The sequence below is a fragment of the Narcine bancroftii genome, chromosome 6, assembly GCF_036971445.1.
Source record: "Narcine bancroftii isolate sNarBan1 chromosome 6, sNarBan1.hap1, whole genome shotgun sequence".
Lineage (NCBI taxonomy): Eukaryota > Metazoa > Chordata > Chondrichthyes > Torpediniformes > Narcinidae > Narcine > Narcine bancroftii.
The window spans coordinates 182,268,822-182,296,769 of record NC_091474.1 but is presented as its reverse complement, the minus strand read 5'-3'; the positions used below and the strand labels follow the sequence as shown (position 1 = coordinate 182,296,769).

The 27,948-nt window shown below is 42.8% G+C and overlaps 1 protein-coding gene and 1 long non-coding RNA gene across 5 annotated transcripts in view; one reads left to right on the top strand and one right to left on the bottom strand.

Annotated features, from left to right (window-relative positions):
- hsf2 (heat shock transcription factor 2) overlaps positions 1–899 on the bottom strand; it is a 72,117-nt gene extending 71,218 nt beyond the window's left edge. For all 4 annotated transcript variants that reach the window (XM_069886873.1, XM_069886874.1, XM_069886876.1 and 1 more), the window contains exons 1-2: positions 740–899; positions 323–431 (exon numbers count right to left, since the gene is read on the bottom strand). In XM_069886873.1, coding sequence (XP_069742974.1) covers positions 323–431; positions 740–832 — 202 coding nt within the window. In that variant the 5' untranslated portion in view covers positions 833–899. The remainder of the gene's footprint in view (positions 1–322; positions 432–739) is intronic.
- LOC138736820 (uncharacterized) lies at positions 280–27,578 on the top strand. The gene is made up of 3 exons (XR_011340602.1): positions 280–797; positions 26,470–26,679; positions 27,236–27,578. It is a non-coding gene; the product is annotated as an uncharacterized lncRNA (long non-coding RNA).
- Positions 27,579–27,948: the final 370 nt, after the last annotated feature.

Below are 27,948 nucleotides of genomic sequence, written 5' to 3'. Positions count from 1 at the left end.
ACAATTTCAGTATCAATGACAGCCTTTGTTTGAGGCAGCGTAGATCCCACTATCTAGGAAGTACTCTACATTTTCAGATGTGTACTCTGTTAGAGGTGGGGAAGAGATTTTTAAAAAATCATTGCAAATAAATGATTTATGAGTTATATACAAGAACGTAGTGTATCATTACCTTCACTGCCTAATGTTACATGAGAACAATAAATTGTGGGCCACGGAGACTTTAAAAAATGAAGTCACGCCTTTGTAACCTGTCGTGGTGTCTTGCTGGGTGAAAACCCGACCTGCCTGCCGCACATGTCACAGGCGTGTTGACACTTACACATATTCAACTGTCGGATGAAACTGGCCATGTTGTTGTGCTTGAAATATTTGGGGAGGATCTCCTTGGAGAAACGCTGCTCGTCCAGAACCAGGAACCCGTGCCCATTCTGCAGTCAGAAGGAAAACAACAGCGAGACGTGACCCAGAGACCGTGACCCTGCTCAAGCCCCCGTGCACCAGTCCCCTGCAGCACAGGCCGCCTCTGCTCCCGCAACCGTTGCCAGACCCATCCCCGCTGTCGCTCCCGGGCCAGAGGCAGACTGAGCCGCGCTGGTCCGGCTTCACTCCTTTTGTTTTCCATCCGGACCTGCGACCCGCGGCCGCAGGGCCAGGCCTAGCCGCGTCCAGGAGACGGGGGACATACCGCTCAGGCTCCGGAGGACGCGAGGCTTCATTGCGAAGACGACGCAGTTACCTGGTTCCAGCAGATGAACTCGTTGGTGTCGGGGTCTTCGACCAGGGCCCACAGCTTGGTGAGGAAAGCCGGCACAGCCACCGTCTGCTTCATGCTCCTGACAACCGAGGCGGCGCTGACCCGTGCGCCCGCACTCAAACCGCCACCGCGCGGATCCACGGGTTCCGCTCTGACGTCACACAGCAGCAGAATTGCGCGAACCATGGGACAGATTGGAGTAGACTGGGGGGGGGGGGGGGGGATCTGAGGAGCTTACAGTAGGGGGGAAGGGGGTCTGAGGAGCTTACAGTGGGGGGGAAGGGGGTCTGAGGAGCTTACAGGGGGGGGGGGAAGGGGGTCTGAGGAGCTTACAGTGGGGGGGAAGGGGGTCTGAGGAGCTTACAGTGTGGGGGAGGAAAGGGTCTGAGGGGCATACAGTGGGGAGGGAGAGGGTCTGAGTGGCTTACAGAGAGGGGAAGAGGGTCTGAGGGGGAGGATGAGATTACTGTGGGGGTGAAAGAGGGACTGGGTGGCTTACAGTGGGGGGGAGAAGTTCTGAGGGGCTTACAGTAGGGGAGAGAGGGGCACAGTGGGGTGGGGGTGGGGGTCTGAGGAGCTTACAGGGGGAGGTGGGTCTGAGGAGCTTACAGGGGGAGGTGGGTCTGAGCAGCTTCCGGGGGAGCGGTCCGAGGAACTTACAGGAGGTGGGGGGGTCTGATGATTTTACAGAGGGTGGGGGAGGGTGTCTGAGGAGCTTACAGCAGGGGAAATGGTGTCTGAGGAGCTTACAGTGGGGGAGTGGTGGTCTGAGGAACTGACAGTGGGGGAAGGGGGTCTGAGGCGCTTACAGTGGCAGGGGAAGACGGTCTGAGGGGCTTACAGTGGTGGGGAGGGAGTCTGAGGAGCTTACAGTGGAGGGAAAGAGGGTCTGAGGGGCTTACAGTGGGGGGAGGGAGTCTGAGGAGCTTACAGTGGAGGGAATGAGGGTCTGAGGGGCTTACAGTGGGGGGGAGGAGTGGGTCTGAGGGGCTTACAGTGGGGGGGAGGAGTAGGTCTGAGGGGCATACAATGGGGGGGAGGAGGGGGTCTGAGTGGCTTACAGTGGGGGAGGAGAGGCATACAGTGGGGGGAAGAGCATCTGAGGGGCTTACAGTGGGAAAGGAGAGGGTCTGAGGCGAAGGGGTCCGAGGAGCTTACAGGGGATGGAGTCTGAGGAGCTGACGGGTGAGGGGGTCTGAGGAGCTGTCGAGCTTACAGGAGGTGGGGGGAGGGTCTGATGATTTTACAGTGGGGGGGGGTGGATGTCTGAGGAGCTTACAGTGGGGGAAGACTGTCTGAGGGGCTTACATTGGGGGATCTGAGGGGCTTACATTGGGGGGGTCTGAGGGGCTTACATTGGGGGGGTCTGAGGGGCTTACATTGGGGGGGGTCTGAGGGGCTTACATTGGGGGGGTCTGAGGGGCTTACATTGGGGGGGTCTGAGGGGCTTACATTGGGGGTGTCTGAGGGGCTTACAGTGGGGGGGGGAGCAGAGTGTCTGAGGGGCTTACAGAGGGGGGGAGAATGAGATTACTGTGGGGGCGGAAGAAGGACTGGGGAGCTTACAGTGGGGGGAAGAGGTTCTGAGGGGATTACAGTGGGGTGGGATGAAGAGGATCCCAGGGGCACAGTAAGGGGGGAGGAAGTCTGAGGAGTTTACAGTGGGGGGGGGGAAAGAGGGTCTGAGGGGCTTACAGTGGGGGGGAAGAGAGTCTGAGGGGGCTTATAGTGGGGAGGGAGAGGGTCTGAGGGGACTACAGTGGGGGAGGAGGGGCTTACAGTGGGGGGAGGGGCTTACAGTGGGGGAGGAGGGGCTTACAGTGGGGGGAAGTGGGGTCTGAGGGGCTTACAGTGGGGGGAAGTGGGTCTGAGGGGCTTACAGTGGGGAGGGAGAGGGTCTGAGGGGCTTACAGTGGGGAGGGAGAGGGTCTGAGGGGGAAGGACAAGATTACTGTGGGGGCGGAAGAGGGACTGGGGGGCTTTCAGTAGGGGGGGAGGAGGGACTGAGAGGCTTACAGTGGTGTGGAGAGATTCTGAGGGGCTTATAGTGGCGGGGGGAGAGGGTCCCAGGGGCACAGTGGGGGGGGGAGAGTGTCTGAGGGGCTTACAGTGGGGGGGAAGAGAGTCTGAGGGGGCTTATAGTGGGGAGGGAGAGGGTCTGAGGGGACTACAGTGGGGAGGAGGGGCTTACAGTGGGGGAGGAGGGGCTTACAGTGGGGGAGGAGGGGCTTACAGTGGGGGGAAGTGGGTCTGAGGGGCTTACAGTGGGGGGAAGTGGGTCTGAGGGGCTTACAGTGGGGAGGCAGAGGGTCTGAGGGGCTTACAGTGGGGAGGGAGAGGGTCTGAGGGGGAAGGACAAGATTACTGTGGGGGCGGAAGAGGGACTGGGGGGCTTTCAGTAGGGGGGGAGGAGGGACTGAGAGGCTTACAGTGGCGTGGAGAGATTCTGAGGGGCTTATAGTGGCGGGGGGAGAGGGTCCCAGGGGCACAGTGGGGGGGGGGAGAGTATCTGAGGAGTTTACAGTGGAGTGAAAGAGGGTCTGAGGGGCTTATAGTGGGGGGAGGAAAGGGTCTGATTGTCATACAGTGGGGGGAGGAGAGGGTCTGAGGGGCTTACAGTGGGGGGAGGAGGGACTTACTGTGGGGGGAAGAGCATCTGACGGGCTTACAGTGGGGAGGGAGAGGGTCTGAGGGGCTTACAGGGAGGGGAAGAGTGTCTGAGGGGGAAGGATGAGATTACTGTTGGGATGAAAGAGGGACTGGGTGGTTTACAGTGGGGGGGAGAGGTTCTGAGGGGCACAGTGGGGTGGGGGTGGGGGCCTGAGTAGCTTACAGTGGGGGGGGGGTCTGGAGCTTACATTGGTGGGGAGAGGGTCTGAGGAGCTTACAGTGGGAGAGGGGGTCTGAGGAGCTTACAGTGGGAGAGGGGGTCTGAGGAGCTTACAGGAGGGAGGGGGTCTGAGGATCTTATGGGGAGGGAGGTCTGAGGAGCTTACAGGGGAGGGGGGTCTGAGGAGCTTAGAGGGGGTGGGGGTCTGAGGATTTACAATGGGGGGGAAGGGGTCTGAGGAGCTTACAGTGGGGGGTGGGGTGAGTGTCTGAGGGGCTTACAGTGAGGGGGAAGAGGGTCAGGGGGAAGGATGAGATTACTGTGGGGGCGGAAGAGGGAATGGGGGCTTACATTGGGGGGAAGAGGGACTGAGGGTCTTACAGTGGGGGGGGGAGAGTTTCTGAGGGGATTACAGTGTGATGGGAGGAAGAGGGTCCCAGTGGCTCAGTGTGGGGCAGGAGGCTGTCTGAGGAGTTTACAGTGGGGGGAGGAGGTTCTGAGGGGCTTTCAGTGGGGGGGGGAGTGGGACCCAGCGTCACAGTGGGGGGGAGGGTGTCTGAGGAGTTTACAGTGGAGGGAAAGAGGGTCTATGGGGCTTACAGTGGGGGGAGGAGAAGGTCTGAGGGGCTTACAGTGGGGAGGGAGAGGGTCTGAGGGGGGAGGATGAGATTACTGTTGGGGTGAAAGAGGGACTGGGTGGCTTACAGTGGTGGGCAGAGGTTCTGAGGGGCTAACAGTGGCGGTGAAAGGTCTGAGGGGCTTTCAGTGAGAGGAAAGAGGGTTTGAGGGGCTTACAGTGGGGGGGAAGAGAGGATCTGATGGGCATACAGTGGGGGGGAGGAGAGGGTCTGAGGGGCATACAGTGGGGGAGGAGAGGGTCTGAGGGCCATACAGTGGGGGGAGGAGAGTGTCTGAGGGACATCCAGTGGAGGGGAGGACAGGGTCTGAGGGGCTTACATTGGGGGGAGGTGTGGCTTACAGTGGGGGGGAAGAGGGTCTGAGGGGCTTACAGTGGGGGGAAAGAGGGTCTGAGGGGCTTACAGTGGGGGGGAAGAGGGTCTGAGGGGCTTACAGTGGTGGGGGTCAAGGGTCTGAGGGTCTTACAGTGAGGGGGAAGAGGGTGGATGGGATACCGTGGGGACGGAAGAGTGACTGAGGGGCTTACAGTGAGGGGGAGAGGGACTGAGGGGCTTACAGTGAGGGGGAGAGGGACTGACGGGCGTAAAGTGGGGGGAAGAGATTCTGAGGGCCTTACAGTGGGGGGAAGAGGGTCCCAGGGGCTTACAGTGGTGGGGGGAGAGGGTCCCAGGGGCTTACAGTAGCGGGGGGAGAGGGTCCCTGAGGTTTACAGTGGTGGGGGAAGGTAGGGTCTCAGGGGCTTGTGGGGGAGAGTGTCTGAGGACGTTGCAATGGGGAAGAGGGTCAGGGGCTTTCAGTGTGGGTAGAGGATCAGGGGTTTACAGTGGGGGGGAGGAGAAGGTCTGAGGGGCTTACAGTGTTGGAGGGAAGAGGGTCTGAGGGGCTTACAATGGGGGGGGTAGAGAGTCTGAGGGACTTACAGTGAGGGGAAAGAGGGTCCGAGAGGCTTACAGTGGGGGAAGAGGATCTGAGGGGCTTAGAGTGGGGGGGGGAGAAGTGGGTCTGAGTGGCATACAGTTGGAGGAGAAGCAGGACTGTGTGGCTTGCAGTGGGGGGAAGAGGAACTGAGGGTCACAGTGGGGGAGATGTTCTGGGGGCTTACAGTGGGGTGAGGGAGAGAGGGTCCCAGGGGCACAGTGGGGGTGGAGGGGGTGTCTGAGGGGCTTACATTGGGGGGAGATGAGGCTTACAGTGGGGAGAGGTGTGGCTTACAGTGGGAGGAGGTGTGGCTTACAGTGGGAGGAGGTGTGGCTTACAGTGGGAGGAGGTGTGGCTTACAGTGGGGGGAGGTGTGGCTTACAGTGGGGGGAGGTGTGGCTTACAGTGGGGGGAGGTGTGGCTTACAGTGGGGGGAGGTGTGGCTTACAGTGGGGGGAAGGGTCTGAGGGGCTTACAGTGGGGGGCAAGGGTCTGAGGGTTTTACAGTGAGGGGGAAGAGGGTGGGTGGATGGGATATCGTGGGGACAGAAGAGTGACTGGGGGGCTTACAGTGAGGGGGAGAGGGACTGACAGGCGTAAAGTGGGGGGAAGAGATTCTGCAGGCCTTTCAGTGCGGGGAAGAGGGTCCCAGGGGCACAGTGGCGGGGGGAGAGGGTCCCAGGGGCTTACCATGTGTGGGGGGGTGTCTGAGGGCCTTGCAATGGGGGAAGAGGGTCAGGGGGTTTCAGTGGGGGGAGAGGATCAAGGGTTTACAGTGGGGGGGGGGGAGGATCTGTGAGGCTTAGATTGGGGGTGTAAGGTCTGAGTGGCTTAAGCGGAGGGGAGGGTCTGAGTACCTTACATTGGGGGCAGGGTCTGAGGACTTACAATGAGGAAGAGGGGTCTGAGGGGCTTACAGTGGGGAAGAGGTATCTGAGAGGCTTACAGTGGGAAGGAGGAGTGGGTCTGAGAGGCTTACAATGGGGGTTGTAAGCTTGCAATGGGGAGGAGGAGATGGGGATCTGCGGACTTGCTGTGGGGAGGAGAGGGGGTTCTGCGGACTTACTGTATGGAGAAGGAGAGGGGATCTGTGGGGAGAGGAGAGGACATGCACTGGGAGGAGGGAAGTTATGGGCATGCAGTTGAAGTGGCGGGGTCTGTTGGCTTGCATTGGGAAGGGGGCTATATGCATATGTCTGGGGATGCAGTCTGCAGGCATGCGGTGGGAGAGGAGGAGGCTGTGAATTTGTGTTTGTGGAGGGTGAGCTGTGGGCATGAAGTGGGAGCTGTTAGAATTGGGGGTGAGAGGAGATGAAGAATGTTGTTTTTTTTTAATTTAGATTTATAGCATGGTAACGGCCTTTTGGCCTCCCAATTACACCCAATTGACCTACAACCCCTGATACTTTTTTAAGGGTGGGAGGAAACCATAGCCCCTGGAGGAAACCCACATAGACATGGAAAATGTGCAAACCCCTTACAGGCAGCGTGGTATTCAAACCACGGTCCTGATCCTCTGCACTGTAAAGGCTTTACATTAATTGATACGCTAACCATGGGCTTGTAGGGGACCTAGGGGCATGGATGAGGAGGGCCTGCAGTGGGGAGATTATAACGGGATGATGTGGCAAGAGATGTTGCAGAGTTCTAGGGTGGGAAGAGGGGTTGCAGTGATGATACAGAAGGGATACTGTTGTGATGTTTGGTAAAAATATGGATCAGGTGGGATGGGTAGCTGGAGAGGATGACATGAAGAACGATGTGCTGTATTGGGATGAGTTAATTGGAGAAGAATGGCATATTAGGGAGTGATAAAAGTTGGACAGGGTTGGGAAGTAGATTGATAATCTTGGTGAATGTGAGACAGGCTTGAATTGGTAGGATTTGGGGAGTGGAGGACTTGGTTAAAATGGATGGAGGAACTTGAGGGATAGTCATGTACATTGTACAATATATCTGAAAATAAACTGTCATTGTCAAATGAAGAGAGAGAGGTTGGAAATATGCTGAATTGAAAAGGAGTGGGTTGATGGAGTGACAGAAGCGAGTCTGAGCATTTGAAAGGGGATGATGTTAGATTAGGTGGGGGAAATGGTAGTTGGGGAGAGGATGAAAGGGATGGGATAGAAGGGAGATGATGAGGAGGTACTGTGGAGAGTAAAAGGGTTGAGTGGTAAAAGGATGATAGAGTGGGAAATTATGGGTGATAATGGGGAAAGGAGTTTCAGGAGATGGGAAGGAAAAAGGTGAAATGACTGGTAGAGAATGGAGGGATAGTATGTGAGTAGAAAGGGTCTTGGAAAGGAAGAGTAAGGAAATGGGAGTGGAAATCTGAATGGATTTGCGTTGTGATGGGGTGAAGGAAAAGGATAATGTGTGAGGGGATGCAATTGTAAGGGGGTTGGAATGAAGGATGGGATAAGATGAGGGCAAGAGGAGGAAAGGAGATGGACCATGTTGCAAAAGTAGAGGTGGAATGAGTGGAAAGAGTGGAGGAGAAAAAGTGGATGGAGTGTGGGAGGAATGGAACGTTAGGGAATTGAGGGATGGGGATAGTAATAAAGTGAACGGATTGAGAGGTTAAATCTTCAAACCAAGAATTTTCAGGTATGGGCTCCATACTTTTACAAAAAACATGGTATGTATCCTTCAAATTATACGTTATCTTTTCAAGAGGAATACAGGATTTCATTTCAGTATGCCATCTTTGCATTCCTAAAATTAAATCAGATTTCCAGGTAATAGCCAAACATTTTTTTTAGAAACAGCTAAAGCTAATTGTAAAAATTCAATTTGATACATTGTCAATCTTTATCCTAAGGCAATTGACTTAATGTCCCCTAATAAAAACAACATTTGATCAAACAGAAGACTCACTTTTAATACTTTTACCAAAACCAATTTAACTTGTATCCAAAATGTCAACCTGAGAACAGGTCCAAATCAAAAGAAAAAAAAAGTGCCTATCTCTTCACCACATCTAAAACACAGATCTGAGAAATAACTTTTGAGGGGTTAAATATAGTTGATGTAGAAAATTATATTGTACTATATCTTACATTTATAACCCTAGTCATACTATACTTACATAAATTTCCCCAAACATTTTCATCCATCTTCCTATTTAAGTCAGATTCCCATTTTAATCTTGATTTATGAACATTTGACTTAGACATATTATTTTGTGATAACATACATTTTGGAAATAAACTTATTTGTTTTTTCTTTAGTAAGTAATAATTCCAAAGCAGATTATCGAGGTAATTTTAAACTGTCGCCTAATTTTTCCGATAAAAAAGGTTTTTACCTGAAAATAGCAAAAAAAGGTTTTACTAGGAATTTGAAAATTTTATTTTATCCGACTAAAAGATACAAACTTCCCTGCTTCAAAACAATCTTCAACTTTTTAAATCCCCAATTGATTCCATATCTTCAGAAACTGATTATTGACAGTAAAAGGAAAAAAGTTTATTTTCATATAAATGCATTTTCACTGATGTCTCTCCTTTTCCACCTTTTCCATAATCAATTTTATTCCATATTTCAATTAAAAGCTTCAATATTGATGGCTCTCCACTGGTTAGCAATTTTGAATTCCATTTATAAATAAATTCTGACATAAAATTTTCATCAATTTTATCTGTCTATACTTGCCCAAATTGAAGGTTTATTTAAATCAAGCATTCCATTAATAAATTTCATTTGTGTAGCTTTATATTAATTCTGAACAACTTAATTCAAATTTCCAAGTTAATTTTTCCAAAGGTACCCTATTCATTTTCCCTTTCTATTAAAAAATCCTTACAATTGAATTAAGATCTTTAAATAAATTACAGTTCACTCTACCTACTAAAGTAATAGGTAAGTCATTCCATCTATTTAAATCATCTTTAATTTTATTAAATAGCAGTATGTTACTTAATTCATACAAATTATCTAAATTTCTATCAATTCTAATACCTAAATATTTAATCGGATTTGTGCCCACTTAAATTGAGCTACTTGTTTACATTGATCATAATCTCCTTCAACTAATGGCATAACTTCACTTTTATTCCAATTAATTTTGTAGCCAGATATTCCCCCATAATCGTAATTTTTTATATAAAGAAATTAAAGAATTTTCAGGCTCTGTTATATAAATCAATACATCATTTGCAAACATACTAATCTTATATTCCTTCTTGTTAATTTTAATACCTTTAATACTAAAATCTTGCCTTATTGATGGTGTTAATGGTTCAATTGCCAAAACAAATAATGCAGGAGATAAAGGTCATCCTTGTCTAGCCAATATAGTTAATAATAAAGAAGAAACTTGTCTGTTAGTAACTACTCTAGCCAAAGGATTTCTACATAAAGCTTTAATCCAATTTATAAATATTGGCTCAAATTTAAATTTTTGCAAAACCTTAAATAGATAATTCCATTCTAATCTATCAAAAGCCTTTTCGGCATCTAATGATAAAATTAATGCTAACTTTGATTTCTTCTGAGAACTATAAATTAGAATAATTAATTTAGCTATATTATCAGCAGAATATCTTTTTTTTTAACAAATCCTGATTGATCTAAATGAACCAGCTCAGGTAAATATTCATTCAATCTATTAGCCAAAACTTTGACAGCAATCTTATAATCAGCATTTAATAATGATAAGAAACTAGTTTTAGTAAATCTTTATCTTTCTTAGGTATTACTGTAATTACACTGTTTGAAAAGGATTCTGGTAATGAACAAGTTTGAATCGTTTGTTTTAATACTTCCATTAATAAAGACATTAATAAGTCTTTAATTTTTTTATAAAAATCAGATGTAAAACCATCTGGAAATTTACCATTTTGCATAGATTTTAAAACCTTAATAACTTCTTTCAACATAAACAGATACCAAGTTAATTAATGTGGGTTATAATATGGTTAATTACAATTTTTTACATCAATTATATTTAACTCCTGAGAAATTGAAGTGGATTTAGTTTAATAGATTTGTGTTTTAGTTGTGGAGAGCAAAAAGGTACTTTTATACATTCAGTTTGGTTATGTAAGAAAGTTAAACATTTTTAGGAGGAAGTTATAAAGTTTTTGGGAGATTTATTCAAAATAGATTTGCAATTGGATCCATTGATGTGTTTATTAGGTTATATTAATGTGCCTTTTATAGAGCTATGAATGATTAAACCATATCCAGCCTTTTTTAAGATTAGCGTTAGCAGTAGCGAGAAAATGTATGGCTGTTACATGGAAAAATGATGTACAATTGAGTTTGCATGGTGAACTACAGTTGTGTTTGTATTTAGAAAAAATAACAATTTACAAAATAATTATTCTTTTTTTGTTGATGTGTGGGGTTTGTATTTAAAATATATGTCTAAAGATCTTAAATAAATGCTATAGAGTTGGTACAACAAACAGAATATTTAATACTCTTTTTTAAGGATCCAAGAGGGAGGGTGGGTTGGGATTTTTTAGTTTAGTAGGGGGAGGGGTTGTAGTTTATAGTTTTGTTTTTATGTATTTTTTGTATTTGTTTTATTATACTGTATTTTGCAAATTAAATAAAGTTTTCAAAAAACACAAACAGAAGCTAAATACTTTCGAGCTTGGTAATTCAAAGATGGAAGTTGAAGCTTCTGTAAAAAAGCATTAATTTCTCCTTTATTATTTAATGATTGAGATGTATATAACTTAATATAATACTCTTTAAAAGAATCATTTCTATCCTGTGGTTTATAAATAACTTTTGAATTCTTTTTAAAAGCATTGATAGTTCTTGATGCTTGCTCCATTTTCAATTGCCAGGCTAATACCTCATGTGCTCATTCTCCTAATTCATAATATTTTTGTTTAGTTCTATCAATTAATTTCTTGGTCCTCTATGTCTGTATTGAGTTATAATGCATTTTCTTATTTATCAATTCCAACCTCTTTTTTTGTCAGATGGGTCTTTTGGTATTTTTTTTTTCAAAAAATTGCTATTTCCTTCTCTAATTTATCCATTTCTTTAAGATATTTTTTCTTAATTTTAGTTGAATAACTTATTATTTGGCCCCTTAAATAAGCTTTTAATGCATCCCATAAAACAATTTTTTTAATCAACTGAATTAGTATTTGTATCTAAATATATCTGTACTTGATTCCTCATAAGCCACAAAATTCTACATTTTTTAATAATGAATTAAATCTCCATCTATAAATTGAATCAATTCTATCAAATCTTAAACATGACATCAATAATGGTGACTGATCTGATACAGTTTTAGATTTATACTGTACATGTTCAATTCTCCCTTGTAAATGAGCTGAAATTCAAAAGAAATATTCTTGAATAAGAATCAAACTGATAAGAATAAAAGAAATAATCTCTCTTCCTAGGATTCAATTTCCTCCAAATATCCACCAAATTAAATCTTTCATTAACATCAACATTCTTTTAACAGTTTTTGTTTTTATTAAGGACTTTGTAAATTGGATCTAAGCAACAATTAAAATCTCCACCAATTATTATATTTCCATTTGCTTCTTCCAGATTAAAGAGATCTTGAATACATTTTTCATCATCTGTATTAGGTGCATATACATACATAAAAATCCTGGATTCCTACACCATCATGCCACGCCCTCAGCGATAGGGATTGTTGATTTTGATTTGGACATGTGCTTGGAGCAAAAGAGAGGGTAGAGAATGAGTAAATGTTGGAATGTTGAGATTAGGAAGGTAGGATAGAATGCTGGGTGAAAGGAGATCAGGGCAAAAGTGTGGATAGATCAAGAAAGAAATCAGAGAGGCAATGAGAGAATGGAGAAGAAGGAGAAGCTGTTAAAAGTTTTGAGGATGTGAATATGGACATCTCCCCATTGATCTTGCTCAAAGCATTGTTTTCAGTTATTAGCTTTGCTTAATTGGTAGCATATTGATTTTTGATATGAATTCAAGAAGTTTCAGTTTTGAACCTCACATTGTATTTCTCTTCATCTTCAAACTCAATCCTGCACTTCCTTTCCTCCTTGTCTTCCAAACTTTTATCCCACCTTCACTCCTGCCAGAATCCTTACTCATTACTACTAACTTTTGTACACAATTGTACATTAAGGCAACAGGAATTGCACAGGTTCTTCATTCCTTGAAGAAGATCTCAGACCTGGTAATATATCTTTACCTCCTCTCGGTGCTGCAAGACCGGCTGATTTCCTCCAGCATTTCTGTGTGTTTTTGCACAGCAGCGGCCTGGGAATAATGGCCTGGACTGCTTGTTAAACTTGCCTTTCAAAGCACAAAAATCAAACATCCATAATTTTGAACAAATTGGAGTTCACTTAACTAGTGAAACTAGTGACCTATCGAGGTTACACTATCTCCTCACTTATCAGGAAGGCGCAGTTGGAATTGCACATCCTGAGAAAGAATGAAGCAGGCAAGACTACAAGCCACCATTACGTCAACATTCTACAGGGGCTCTATCTAGAGAATCCTGGCTGGCTGTATTACAGTGGTACAGTTCCTGCAGAGATATCAGAGGACAATCCATCTCTTGGAAATAGTCCGTTGGGACACTGAAATGCATAGTTGTGTACCCCTGTAGAAAATTATTACAACTTACGGAATAAATACATGTTTTTGCAGGTATGGGAACCCTACTTACAAAGTGTAGAGTTGAATATTTAATAAGATACCTATTCTATTTATTTTTCTTCCCTCTATTTTTCTTCTTTTTATTGAAATTTAGATCAAAAAAATAATTGGGTGTCTTTTGTTGAACTGGATTTCAGGTCTAGATGGCTTTTCTCTTTTCTCTTTCCTTTTCTTTTTTCTCCTGTTTTCCTCTCTTTCTTTTTCCACCTTTTCTTCTTTATTAAGGGTTTTGTTTGGGGGAGGAGGGATAGGGGTCATATTTGGAACATGTATTAATGATTCACACTTAATTACTTATCTCTGTTGATAATTTGTTATTGTTTGTTGATAAAATCAAAAATAAAATATTCCAAAAAAAGAGGTCACTCCACAGGGCCATAAGAATGGCAAAGAGGATCACTGGAGTTTCCCTCCCCCCCACCATCAACATGATGTACCGGAATCATTGAAGAGGGTGTGCAAAGCCATTGAGAACCCCTTCCCCCGCCCCTCACATAACATCTTTCACCTGCTACAGGAGTATCAGAGCCAGCACTGCCAGGCTGAGGAACAGCTTCTCCCCATGGTCAATCAGAATGCTGAATGACCAAAGGAACAGCTCGCACTAACTATCCGAGACTCATATTTATGAAATAATATTTTACAATATTGTGCAATCTGATAACAATAAATTTGACTTGAACTTGAAATCTACATTGGCATGAGCAAAATAAAATTGCAGGAAGTCCTGGATTTGCCATGAGCCTACCTCCAACTTTAAGGGATTTAAAAACATTGTGCACTGAAGGGCTTGTATTGTGCTGTAATGATCTATGGTCCAAAGACTTAAAATTAATAGAATATTTTTTTCATGTACAGTTATTTAAAAAATCAATATTAAATGAGGGTAGGCTTTTTGTTAAAAAAAGGCAGCTTGCATTGCTTTAGCGTTGTTTTGGTCTCAGATCCATAAGGTGTAAAACTGGATAATCCCAGAGACAGCCCTATTTCTGGACTCCACGTTAAGAACTCCAGTGGAGCATGCATGCAGATTTGGCATTCTGAATTTCTCATTAAGCCAAAAAAATACTACTAAGACCAGTGGAATTGACTGTATGCACACAAAATAGCTGAATAACATGTAAATCCTCATTTACATTGTTACAGTGATTAATCATGGATAAACAGTTGGGAACTTTGATTGACCATCATCTGCAAAACTTGTATACTAATCAAAGACTATGTTCTTGAACAACTATGCCCTCTGCTGACAGACTTGAGTATATTTAAAAGCAAAAACTAAATGCTGGAAATCTGAAATAACACACACCCACCCACCCACACACACACATATACACACACACACCCACACCCACACACAACATATATACATAGATATCCAAAATAATTATATAGAAAAATAATTTACAGGTGTCTTGGTCTTTATGCTCCTGTACTCCTTCCTTGAAGGTAGTGTCTCAAAGATGCTGTGGCTGGATGGTAAGCTTTCTCAATGATTCTCTCAGCCCTCTTCAAGCATCACTCACTGTAGATATCATTGATAGAAGGAAGGGAGACCCCAGTGGTTTTCTCAATCACCCTCTGTACTGACCTCTGATCTGATGCTTTGCATTTGCCATATTACACAGTTACCATATTACTCTCTGTGCTCCTGTAGAATGGTGTTAGGATAGTGGCCAGTAACTTTGCCCTCAACCTCCATTGGAAGTGTAGGTGTTGCTGCCCCTTCCACATTAATGAGGAGGTGTTGTGAATGACCAGGATAGGTCATTCTTTAAATAGATAGCAGGAAACTTTGTGCTCCCTACTCTCTCTCCGATAGAGCCATTGAAACTATAAGTAGTGGGGAGTGGTCTTTCATTTTTCTGAAGTCCACAATTATATCATTTGTCTTATCTACGTTGAGACTCAGATACTTACTCTTGCACTACTGTACAAGCCTTTCACTCTCCAGGACTCATCATTGCTGCCAGTGATGACAACTACTGTTGTGTTATCGCAAGCCTGATGATTCTGTGGAGTTGAACCTGGCAGTGCAATCGTGAGTCTGCAGTGTGAACAGTATCAGGCTGAGCGTACAGCCCTAAAGTGCACCAATGCTCAGTGTGATGGGCCTTGAGTCTTGCTGCCAACCCAGACAGGCTGTGGTCTTTAAATCGAGAAGTCCAGGATCCAGTTGCAAAGGGGGTGTTGAGTCCCAGCGGGGACAGTTTATCCACCAGTTTCTGAGGTGTGATTGTGTTTCATGCCAGGATATTTCTGATTTCTCAATACAGTGTACATGTCAGGACACAGAAATTCTATATTAGCCAGTGTTGTCTCAACAGAGCTCCAACAAATGAATGCAGAGTTCTAAAAATTAATATTAGGTAATTGGTGAGACTTTGGATGACAATTGTAGATTGGACCTTCATAGTGGAGGACATGGCTAACATGCCAAAGAGAAATGTTATAGAGGCAATGCTGGGAAAACAAGTGAACCTAAAAGTAGATGATTCCCTTGTCCTGGTGGAATGTATCTCAGGGTACTACAAGAAATGGTGGACATTATAGTTGAGGTGTTTGAGATAATTTACCACAGTCACAGATTTCTTCTCAGACAACTGAGTAAATGCTCAAAACTGTTGAAGATGGGTTTAAAACAGGCAAATGTTAGACAGGTATAATTTAATTTAAATAGAAATAGAATAGAAAAGGATTTTATAGCTTTTTATTAATAAAAATAAAATAACAAATATTTCATTTTTGTTGGAAGATGGTCTATTCTTGTGGTACATTCCTGTGGATATTACAAGTACCCAAGAGGGCACTTCAGATAAAACTACATAAATATTCTGCTACTTACAAATTTAGCTGGAGAGAGATGATGTTCTTTTACTTGCAAAAAATATTATTTAATTGTTTTATTTACAGTATTTGAAAGTACTTGTAGTTGCCATTGGTCTTACGTTGGTAGTTATTCTGCAATTGTGATATATCACAATTTTTCCTTGCTGGCTAGTTCTAGGAATTCTATTAGAAAAGAGCAAAGTTAACAAAGGAGAATAAATTGTTAGACAAAAATGGAGCCACTGAGTCCTCCCATATACATATATATGCAATTCTCTGGGAAGCCATTTCTAAGAAGAGTACAATTCTCTGAGGATCATGGTTGTTAGAAACATTAGCTTCTTTTAGCTCTTTACAGGGTGACATAAAGTTTATCAGTAATGCCAGTCAGCTCAGTCTGCTGAACATACTTATTAAGGACATCCTGGGCCATGCTTAATAGAACATACTTATTTGCTATAACTCAAATATCAGAAAGCAGAATAAGTCTAAGGATTTGCCCATATTTAGAATGTCATCATTTACATCTATTACGGTTATGGCTTCAACTATCTACCGTAATAAATCATAAAGATTTCTGCATTGGTCTGTGATTGCTGTGTGTTCACCTGCTTAAGCCATGTCTGAAAGTGTTTTCTCTTTTAGAACAACATAAACTTGTTCCTTTAGTCAAGATTTTTAGTGACTGTCTTCATGCTGAACAAAGGTTAAAGTGAAGACAGAAGTGAGAATTTTATAGTGGTAGAGTTAGATCCAGCATCATTTATTTTCTGCCCATCTCAGTTACCTCCAAAACTGCCAGGTTGCAGAGTTGAATCTCCATCATCAATACTCCTATTATTTAATATAAACAGACTTAAAAGAGATCAACATAAGTGATGTCATGAGGGTATAAAGTCCATCTGCCAGACTTCCTGGCACATAGAAATCCAAGCTGTTGTGACTCCACTCATTGTTAGTAATGTTGCAAGATTGCCTGCTCAAAATTTACTTGCGTGCACGTTATGAAATTGGAACCAGATTTGTTTCACTGTTTTTGATTATGCGTTTATGTTACCCAATGAAGTAAAATGCATGGATGAGAGGTTGATATTCAGCAGGGCCTTGAAATCTCTCTGTCTCTGTGCCAACCTAGCATTGATAGCTTTCACGGATGGCAAAGCTGGGGTAGTTGAGACCGTAGCAGCCTTTTAGGGCTGCCACCTGAAAGGTGAGTCTTCAGGCTCCTGCAGCTGCCCTCAAGGCGGAGGATGCACCTGAAAGCGGCTAAAGTTTCTACATGACCAGGTTGATTCTGGTCCTCGCAGGTAATTTGCTTTTGTTTTGTAAGATCCTGATGCCATATAAGACCTTGACAATCAGGCTTAGAAAAGTCTCAACCTCACAGATCTGAACCAGATCATTACAAAACAAAAAAATGATGTCGCTCGCCCTCTGTTTTTGTTGCCTCTGCACCCAGATGCCCTCTGAGCAGGATGTTGACACAAGTCTTCTGCAATGAGTTGGGAATCACAGGTCTCTGGCCTTTCTTTACAACCCCTTCCTCAATGAGCAGCTTGTCACGGGACGCACTGCTGGTGGCAGATTGCACTGCTTGCTCGGCTAACCATCCTTGATGTGAGTGACTGTCATTATGTCAAAATTGTCCTCCTCCTCAATTTGTTGGACGGTGGAATCTCTGGGGGCACAAGACAGCATGTCAGCTAGGTGCATCTCTTTTCTGCACCAGGGTGATATTGTATTTCTGAAGCCTGAGCATCATCCTTTGTAACTCTGCAGGTGCTGTAAGTATGAACTTCTTCAATATTATGACAAAGGGTTGGTGATTGATCTCTATGGTCACTGATTTAGTACAGAAGTAGTCATTAACCTTGGAACAGGCAAAAACCACCACCAACAATTCTTTTTCGATTTGCGTGTACCTGGTCTCTGTATCAGCGAGTGACCACAAAGCATAGCCCACTGTTTTTCCATCTTGCAAGCATGCCTCACCGAGCCCATACTGCAAGGCATCACAGGTCAGCATTACTGGCTTTTGGACATCGTAATACGACAAAACTGGTGGGTGTAATATGTGCTTCTATAAAGTGTCAAAAGCATTCTGTTGCTGCTCGTGCCACGTCCTTATGTGTAAGCTATCTTAATCGAGCCGTGAGTTCACTTGAGTTCGGGATTAACTTGCCCAGGTAGTTAATCATACCAAAATACCTCGTGTAGGGCTGCAACTTCCCCCAGTACTGGCATCTTGCTGATGCCTTTGTTTTTGAGGGGTCTGGTTTCAGGCCTTTGCTGGTCATAACATGGCCAACGTAACTGATCTGGCTCAGTCGCAATCTACACTTGAGGGGTTGAGCCTCAGATTCACCTTTCTGGCACTGTTGAGCAATTTCTTTAAATTGACATTGTTCTTGCCACCGACGAGTATGTCATCGACGATGATGGCACAGGGGTACCCAGCAAAAATCTGTTCCATGGATCTCTGGAACACTTCATCAAATTAATTCCAAATGGCATCCGCTGAAATCTGTACCAACTGAAACAAGTGCTAAATGTGCTCAGTAATGATAATTTATGGTTGAGCGTGATCTGCCAAAAAGAGTTCTTGGCAGCAGCATCTTCCACAGTGCAGGTATCAGATGGTGTGGTCTCTTCAGGGCTATGTTGAGGTCCTGTGGGTTAATGCATACCCGGATTTCTTGCCCATTCTTCTTGTTGGCGACTACCATGGTGGATCCTTGGCTCTGTCCAGCTCAGCCTTGACTTTGTCCTTCATGGCCACAGGTACGTGATGCACTAGACGAATCACAGGTCTTACTTCTGGGTTGAGCCTCATGGAATACATTACTGGCAGCCTTGACTTAGAAGAGATTTCTGTATTCTGAGGGAATTCTCTGCACTAAATCATCTTCAGAGGAGCATACTTGGTAAACATCTCTATTAAATGAGACAGGTCCCATGTCATACATGCACTTAAGTCAAGCAGAGACAGAACAATCTCTTGGACAATGAAGAACTGACCTTGTAAGTAGCACTGTAACTTCACCGCACCAATGGTTTTGATTTTGCTGCCCTTGTATGCCACTAAACTTGTTGACTTGATGCAAGGCTTGATCTATTCCCCTTTTCTTAGTCGACTGAATGTCTTCTCTGTCATGACGTTGCACTTAGCTCCTGTGTCAACCTTCATTTCTGCTGCCTTGCCATTAACCTTAATGGTTACAAAAGCTTCATTGTTTCCCCTAATCCATATCTTCATTGAGTCCACTGCCATCTGCAATGTCATCCCATTGACGAAGTATGTTTCTTCTGTGTTGCTTTCATCCTGTTCAAGCTCTAGTTGGTCAATTGTCCTTCAAGGTCTGGGCCTAGTATTGATCTGCTGTCTGGATCTGCAGCATCTTTTGAAATCATTCCACTTTCTGCAGGCTTGACACTGCTGGCCAAAACCTGGACAGACCTCCCTTCTCACTCCATGGTCACCTCTGCAGTTGTTGCACTTTGTAATGGACGATGATGTGGTTTGGTCTGGCTGGCTCTTCTTCCTGGTCTCCAGCCATTGTTTCTTTGCAGATCCCACCTGGACTGCATCATCGCTCATGATACGCTTCTATGGAGAGGCTAACTTTTTGCTATTCTCCTCAGTCATTTCATAAATCAGACAGCTAGAGTTGACCTTTGCTAGCATTAAGTCACTATCAAGCAGAAGCACCTTCCTCATGCTGTCATTATAAATGCCACAGACCAGCCTGTCTCTGATTAGTTCCTCGCTGAGCATTCCAAAGTTGCAGGTCTTTGCTCTTATCTTTAAATTGCTGACTTGAATTGATTGATTCTCCAGGCTTTTGATTTCTTGTATTAAATTTGTGCCTTTCCATCGTGATAGTTGTCTGTGGATTGCACATTTCTCTAAATTTCTTTTTCAACCACTCATTGTCCTCTCTTGATTCTGCCAGATTGAGAATCTGCTCCCCTTTACACACTTCACTTGCATAAACGAATGATCTCTCCCTGTCTGTGGTTTCTGGTCCTGCCAAATTTAATAAAATGTATACTCTGGTGTGGGCAGGCTTGTCACTATGCGCCGCCATGATAAATATATCATGCTCTTCTTTGAAAATACATCAGTTCTCGGCGACGTTAACCTCGAAGATGAATGGGTCAGGTCATTTGAATTCATCCACCATGGCGACTACTGCAATATGGTGCTGGTTCCTCACATGCAAGTCGACCAGGAAGCCTCAAGCTTGTAACACTCGCGATCCCACTTCTGACACCATATTTGTTGACATAGTAGCAACAACATGACTTGAAAGGAGAGGTTATAACAATAAGTATTTACTTTTATTTACAGGTAAGTGGAAAGTGAAGTACTCCTGTTGTGGTTCTCTTGTCCCGTTTCTTTTTTTTTTCTTTGAGGTTATAGATGGATGGGAGGTGGAGGGATTAGTAGGTTTTCTTTTTTTATTTTGGTTTTCTTTTCTTTCTTTTTATTTAAATATCACATGTATTTGGATTTATACACCCATTTTCTATGGTTCTCCATCATCTCTCAGGGCAATTTCATTTATATTTAATTTTTAATAAAAATTTAGACAAGCAACACCCTAACAGGCCATTTCAGCACACGAGTGCATGCTGCCCACTTTAGACCCATTAACCTACACCCCCTTTACATTTTAAATGGTGGGAGGAAACCACAGCCGCCGGGGAAAACCCATGCATACACGGGAGAATGTACAAACTCCTTATAGACAGCATGTGATTTGAACCTTGGTCCCAATCGCTGGCACTGTAAAGGTGTTATGGTAACTGCTACACCAACCATGCCACCCTCAAGAGTTACAATTCCCATACTGGGAGTTGAACCTGGGCTGTATGGGTGAAAACCAGGAATTCTAACTGATCGTCTATGTAATGTTACCACCAATTTTCCTGCAATACATTCACTCTCGCAGACTTGGTAAAATAAGAAAATAATAATGATATTGTTAAGATTAATTCAAAATTATCTGACCTAGAAATTATTCAAGCTATTTGAAGTCAGTGCATGTTTGAGCACCAACTCTCTACTGAAAAGTTGTAAAAGAAATGCACCAAAGAGATCACCAAAACTATCTCACAAAATTTGCTTCAGACTTCAAGTGGACAAAGGCCTTTTCCACTGCTCACTCTGTCAAAGAAATCAAATAGGTCAACCAAACTAGGATACAGGCTGCTTGCTGGTTCAGGACTCAAGTAGGGTGTCCTTTGGTGGATGAAGATTAGAGTTTCAGTTGAGGAAAGATCAGGATTTTAAAGATGGGGCTGGACATTTGAGGAAAGTTGTGGATTACAACAATTGAGCATCTGGGTGGTGGAAGGTATGCCAATAGGTTTCTTCTGGTTGTGGGAGATCCAAGGATAATCTACAGAAAGTGTCAGATCCAAAATTTTCAGATCATTCATTCCGTAGGAAGGTTTAAGTAGCAAACTCCAAAGCATTTAACTAGGTCTGATTGAAGCCTGCTTTAATTATAGAGAGCTAAACAGAATCTGGTGGGAAAAAATGTCAATGGGTCAAGCAGGATTCAATGGGAGAAAAAAAGATTAATTTTTGGGATGAAACCGTTCATCATAAGTAAAAGGAAATACCAATATTCCTTCTTTATCACCTTATCTTCTGTTATTGGGTTTCTACAAACTGTAACATATTTGTGTTAACCTTTAATGTTAAACTATATTTCTTTTATAAAAAGTTCTTAGTAAAGTAAATTATAGAGTTAAAATAATGTACTTGTATTCTTGGTAAGTTAGCTGTCGGTTGGAACAGGGTCACATCACATTTATAGGGAACTATGGCTTTCTGAGAAGAGAGTTCATTCTCAGAGTCGATGTGTCTTGGACAGACAGAGCTAATAGATTTCAAGTGGGTCTTAATTATTCAAGAAGTGAGGAAGCCAATGTTTTTAATCAAAGCCACTTAAGCTTCTTGAACAGAGATGAGGTCAGAGGTTGTTATGGATTTGAAAAAGGAACAGAATTTTGGTAGAAATAAAACTGATGACATTGTTTCCAAGAATTAGGAGTCACCTTGGCGATATAACGATCACCTGATTTGGAGAAATATATTACTGAATTCAGACATTTGGAAGAGTTCAGTTTGAAGAGTACAGAAGTCACATCCCCTGTGAAACAGGGGTTGAAACCTTGTGAAAGACAAGGTTGAGTTACAGTAACCAGAATTGGTGCTGTTGTGTGTTACTCCTGGGAAAAGGGAAACACAGAATCAGTGAGCTTTTTAAATAAGGAAGACCATTTTGCACAGATTTCTACTGGGTCTATTTTTTAGTCTGGCCACTTCATTTAACCTTTGTCCGGTTTGTGACTTCATCATGGAAGAAGATAACCACTTTTTTTTTTTAACCCTTGTCTTGGTTTGTGAATTAATTGTGGAATAAAATTTTGAGTAAAGAAGCCTGAAGATATGATGTTTAAAAGGGCTTTATAATTATTTCTGAACTGAGAACTTAAGACCTTCAATCAAAAATGATGCTGAACTTTTAAAGACTGACTTTTCAGAGTGGGTCTTTAATTACACACACACACACACACACACACACACACACACACACACACACACACACACACACACACACACTCTCTTACATTTGCAGATAGTGGGATTAAGTAAGTTTACAGATAACTTAGGAATGTTATGTCGTTAATAGTTTAATTAAAAAACTTATTTGGGACTTACCATTGTCTGGTGAATTTTCCTTTGCTGTTCCTGTGTTAATGCTAACAAAGTCCCTTTAGTCCAAAAATAATTAAAAGGGTTGTTAATTTGTAACAAAACCTAAACTCAAAACCTCTGATCTCAACATTGTTCCATCTCCTCAATAATGAAAACATGTGTCTTAATAAAATGTTTCAACCTGAAACATCGACCATTCTTTTTTTCTCACTGATGTGGCTTGACCCTTTGAGTTCCTGTAGAAGACTGCATCTGCAGTCTCCTGTGTGTTTTTAATTATAAAGGATTTGATTTTGCATGAGTAGTTTGTGCCATTTGCAGGCATGCATGCCCAGTTAAATGTAGTGGAAATGCCATCTAGACATGCGTTGTATGCCATTGGATGCTTGCTGCACATACTCGGGTGTCATCTTTTGTAAACACTCCAGTCTTATTTGACAAATGTGCATTTCTTCTCCACTTGGATTTTGACATTTCCACTGTGTAGCACACATAGGCTTTAGAAATTATGGTAAGATACACTAAACATTGCACAGCAGTAATAAACTTATAAAATTGTCAAAGGAACTTTATTAGACAGCTAAATTACACATTTGAAGCAAAGAATAAAAAAAATAAGTCATCTTGGGTCACTGTGATGTACTGCAACTAAAGAAAGAAATTGTTTAGACAAGGAATTGGCAACGCTTGCCAGGAATTTTGTACTTAAAAGATATTGACTTAAGACTTTTGTCAGAACTAAAGTCTAGGCGAAGTGTGACTTTCAGCATGTTCAGTTACTTAAGTAAATGGGAATCCATCCCTGCTAATTGCCCTCTGCTGGTTTTTTTGGTTAATTAATTGGAAGGATTTGGTACTAATCCAGATGCACTTTGGAAAATATTGTATGGCAAAGCATTATTCAAACATGTTATCATGCCAGGCCTACTATTAATTCATTGCAGAAACAATTGACAATTGGAATATATGGTTCACTGCTTCTTAAGTTCTTATTTGGATTCTAGGCAAAATTTTCTTCATTTCATCGGAATGCACAGCTGACAGACCTCCTTTAATTCCATAGTGTTGTAGAATTGTTAGAGGAGAGATGGCCATTTGGCCCATCAAGTTCATGTCAGCCACTAGTAGGGCAATTACATCAATCAATTTTCTTGCTCTTCTCTTAAGTGCTTATCCAATTCTTGGCACTGATAACTCATTTATACTTAGTTTAAAAGTAAAGAATTCGAGACCATACATGCTGTCTGAATTAAAAAGGTTTTTCCTCCTATACTCCATGTATGTTTTGCCTAAAATTTTAAATCTATGCACATTAGTTCATGTACCATTCCTAATGGGAATAGCCTATCTGTGGTTACTTGATCTAAATATTTCCTGAATATATGCACTTGCTAAATCTCTTAAACCTCTTTCCTTTAAGAACATACCTAGGTAGTATTTTTATGTAACTGAACAGCTGAAATCCAACATTCTTGGAGACATTCTAGCCAATCTTTCTTTCACTGTCATCACACGATTATTTAATTACAATGATCTGAAATGGAGGCAATACTCCAGTTATGTATTGGTATAACAAAATATCCTTGTAGTCTAAATCTTTGTTTATCGAACTCAGGATCTCATGCAACCATTAAAAAAAAATCCTTACTTCATGCAATTATGCACATGTAAAGCCCTCAGTGGTAGCATCTTGTTTTTTTAAAAAAATTACACCATTTAATTGAACACCTCCCATTCTTTCTTCCATATCACTCTTCTCTGAAGATTTATTTAGTTTAATGTTTTTTTAACAACTAATTTCTAAAATTTTAACAAAAAAACATCTGCTGGAGGAACTCAGTGGATCAGGCAAGACATGAAGGAAAATGGAGCGTCCTCTTTTCAGGTTTAAGCCTTACTTTGGGACTGAAATAGGAATGGGAAGACAGGCAGTGTTAAAGAGAGGAAGAGGGGTCAGTGGGTGGACCAAGTGCAGTGAAGAATGATGGACAGATAAATCCAGATAGGGTGGAGAAAGAAGATATTGATAATTGGAAGAAGACCAGGAAAACAAATGAGGAGGACAGGTGGAGCCAGGAGGGGAAGGGAAAAGGAACAAAATAGGTGGAGTTCTGTAAGAGATAGATGGGACCTGATGGGAGCACTGGGGATAACATACAATAGGAAATGTGCTTGTGGTGGTTAGGTGGAGAAAGTGGGTAAGGGGAAATGAATTGGGTAATAGGAGACTGGAGAGCTTTTGGAAAGATTGGAATGTCTGAGAGTAACTGGGTAGTTGAGAATGAAAGAAAAAAAACAAACAACAGTGAGCATGTTCCTTAACATTTGAAAATTAAATGTCCATGCCATTGGATTGTAGATCACCCAGGCAAAATATTCTTCAAATTTGCATTTGGCCTCATTCTGCAATGGAGGAGGCCAAACATTGATATGTTAGGTATGGGACTGGAAACCCCAAGATCTCCAGCTGATTTAAGGTCAGAGCAGAGGTGCTTGGCCAAGCAGTCACCCAGTCTGTGCTTGGTTCTACCAATCTTTTCCTTTAACAGCATTCTCTGCTTTCACCCCTTCCCCCTTTCCTCTCCTGGCTGCAACTACATACCACCCATCTCCCAACCTTTTCTTTGTCCGCTACCATCTACCACTGTACCTCAACGTGGTTCATGTGTCTGATGTCCTTCACTCCTCTTTGGTTCATCTATCAGCCACTGATCCCTCCTCCTCTTTGTAATACTGCTTGTTTATCCTATCGGTTCTCAGCCCTGAAGCAAGGTGTTGGCATCAAGATTAAGATTCCTTTATTGTCATATAATAAAACAGGTGCAATATTACACAAAATTTGTTTACAGCTGCCATAAGGCAGACAGATTCACCATCAGTAGAAATAGCCGGGCACCTCTTAAAGTCAGAGAAAGAGAAGCAAATAAAGTCCTCCCAGGGTCAATGAGTGCCTGTGGATCCACTTCCAGCACTCCCGCAGCCTCCACAGCCACACATACTTCAATTCAAACTATCAGGAATCTGAGGTCCAGATCCAAACCTCCAACACAATCAGTATGTCTTCAGTGTTCTTGGCACCCACTTGCATCCTGGTTCCAATACCAGCTTTCCCTTCAGCCAAGCTCGAGCCAGTAATCAGAAGCCTGGTGTGAGTCCTTTGACGACAGTCGCCAGTAGCCTGCAGTCTTCGTGGGTTCCTCACCCCGAGTCGCCAACAGCCCTCCACCTGTGTGTTCTTAAGCCTCAACACCCCTCAGTGGTTCGCCAACATGGTCACCATCACGTAGATCGACTCCTGCTTCCCTGTAGTATGCCACACCTTGAGGCTGCTGCCAAACACAGGTGCTGCCATCTTGGTCCTGCAATCTTGGCCCCAAACCTCGTGTCACAGGATTTCAAAATAAACCACCATTGACTCCTTTAACTGGTTGTTTAAAGCTTGCATGGAGCATTTGGCAATTGGCAGTAGAATCCTGTGGAGGAGTGCTGTGTTTTTGCTCCTCGTTCTCTGTGGGTCTGAACCAATGGCAGTGCAGTCAATGCAAGCAGCTTTGGCAATGCCACTTTTTCTCAAACATCCATTTCGCTGCATGGAGGCTGCTCAACCCACTGAGTTCCTCTAGTAGTATTTTTTTTAAATTCCAGATTCAAGCATCTGCACTCTTGTGTGTCTCTAAAATTATTTCTCTAACTTTACTACCAAGTTTTAAGTTTTAGCTTTTATATTTTATATTACACACCTATGACTACATCATTCTTGCATAGATGATTTTCATAAGATAAATGTTTGAAGAATCATTTTCATTATTTCTAATGAGCATCTCAGACAAAGTTAAGGAAAGCTTCAATGGCTAGAGATAACAGACCTTGAGATAAATAAATTTTTCCCAGTGGTGATTAAATTTCAACAAAAGGAATCAACTTAAATGTTAAAGAAAGCAGGTTAATTTTAAAGATGACTGTGTTTCAATTATAAATTAATGAATTGTATCCATTTTATGTCCAATTTAGTCAAGGTACCTAGTATAGTTCTAATGAATCAACTGTGCTTTGTATAAAAGTGTGGCGCTCCTGTCTGCCTGGGCTGTTGATTATTTCCAACACTTTTTTGCTTTTATTTCTGATTTTCAGCATTGCAGATTTATTGATTTGTCACATAGATGGAGGGGAGTGTTGAACATAACTTTTCGCTTAAAACCACTGAATTGTTATGGGACATGAGGAAACATTCAACCCATCCAAATGTCTCATCAGAACTTACAGGCCTAGACTGTTTTAATACTGTGTGGAGCTGAGAAAAGAACAAAAGTGGGCATCCTGTTTCATCCTCAGAGTTATCTGGTAAGTCTGATCAAGTACATTTCTGTGCAGTATTGAATATTATGCTGCTTTTACAGTCAGCAAATTGTACAAGGATGCTAAGACACCTTTGCAACAAGAAAAAGTAGCACAGAACATAGAATATTACAGCACAGTTCAGGCTCTTCAGCCCACAATATTGCACTGATCTACATAAACCACTTCACAACAATCTAACCCTTCCCTCCCTCACATCCATAACCTCCATTTTTCATTCATCCATGTGCTAATCAAAGGGTCTTTTAAATGTCAATGTTGTACCACCCTCCACCACCATCCCTGGCAATGATTTCGGGCACCCACCACTGTCTGTGTTTAAGAAAAAAAAAACTTACCTCTGATTTCTCCCCTAAACTTTCCTCCACTCACCTTAAACAGATGTCCTCTGATACTTGCTATTGTTCCCCTGGGGAGAAAAAAAGATGCTGGCTATCTATCTATGCCTCTCATAATCTATTAAGTCACTGCTCATCCTTCACTCTGAAGGGAAAAGTCTTTGCCTTGTAAACCATAATTTATAAGATATTCTCCATTCCAGACAGCATCCTGGTAAATCTCCTCTGCAATCTCTCTAAAGCTGCGACATCCTTCCTGTAACGAGGTGACCAGAACTGCACACAAGACTCCAAGCAGTGAGCATGTCTCACAAACATTCTGAAAATAAGCATAAGGAGGCCACATGGGAGCATCTGGATCATTTTCAATGCATGCTATCATGAATTTTATGCCAGAATACCAGCAAATAGATAGGGCTATATTTAATGAAATGGCCTGTGGCAGCGCAATTGTTTATTCAGATAGTGGCTGCAGTTACTTGCAGAACGCTTTGGGTGGCGCCATGTAAATGCTAATCACATTAAAAACTGCATTGAACCTCAAAATGAGTTTGGAAGTATTAAGAAGTTCCTAATGATAGTTTATCGAATTGTTTTAGGATGCACATGCCCTCTTTTTCCCACAATAAATCTCACAAGCTGGAATTGTTCTCTTTTATGAAAGAAAGGTTGGAAAAAAGACTGATGGAAATGGATATCACCTTAATCAGACAAGGTGCATACATGGAAGGTGTTTTCACCAGCAGATGATTCAATGTTTAGGATTCACAAATTTAAAATGTTGAGGAAAAGATATAAATAAATTAGGGTTTTTTAAAAAATGTAGCAAAGGCAGTTATGGTCTGTTGTTTGATCCGTTTAAGAGTGTTGTATAATCTGGGTTTTCAAAAGGGAATTAGATAGACACTTGTCAAAA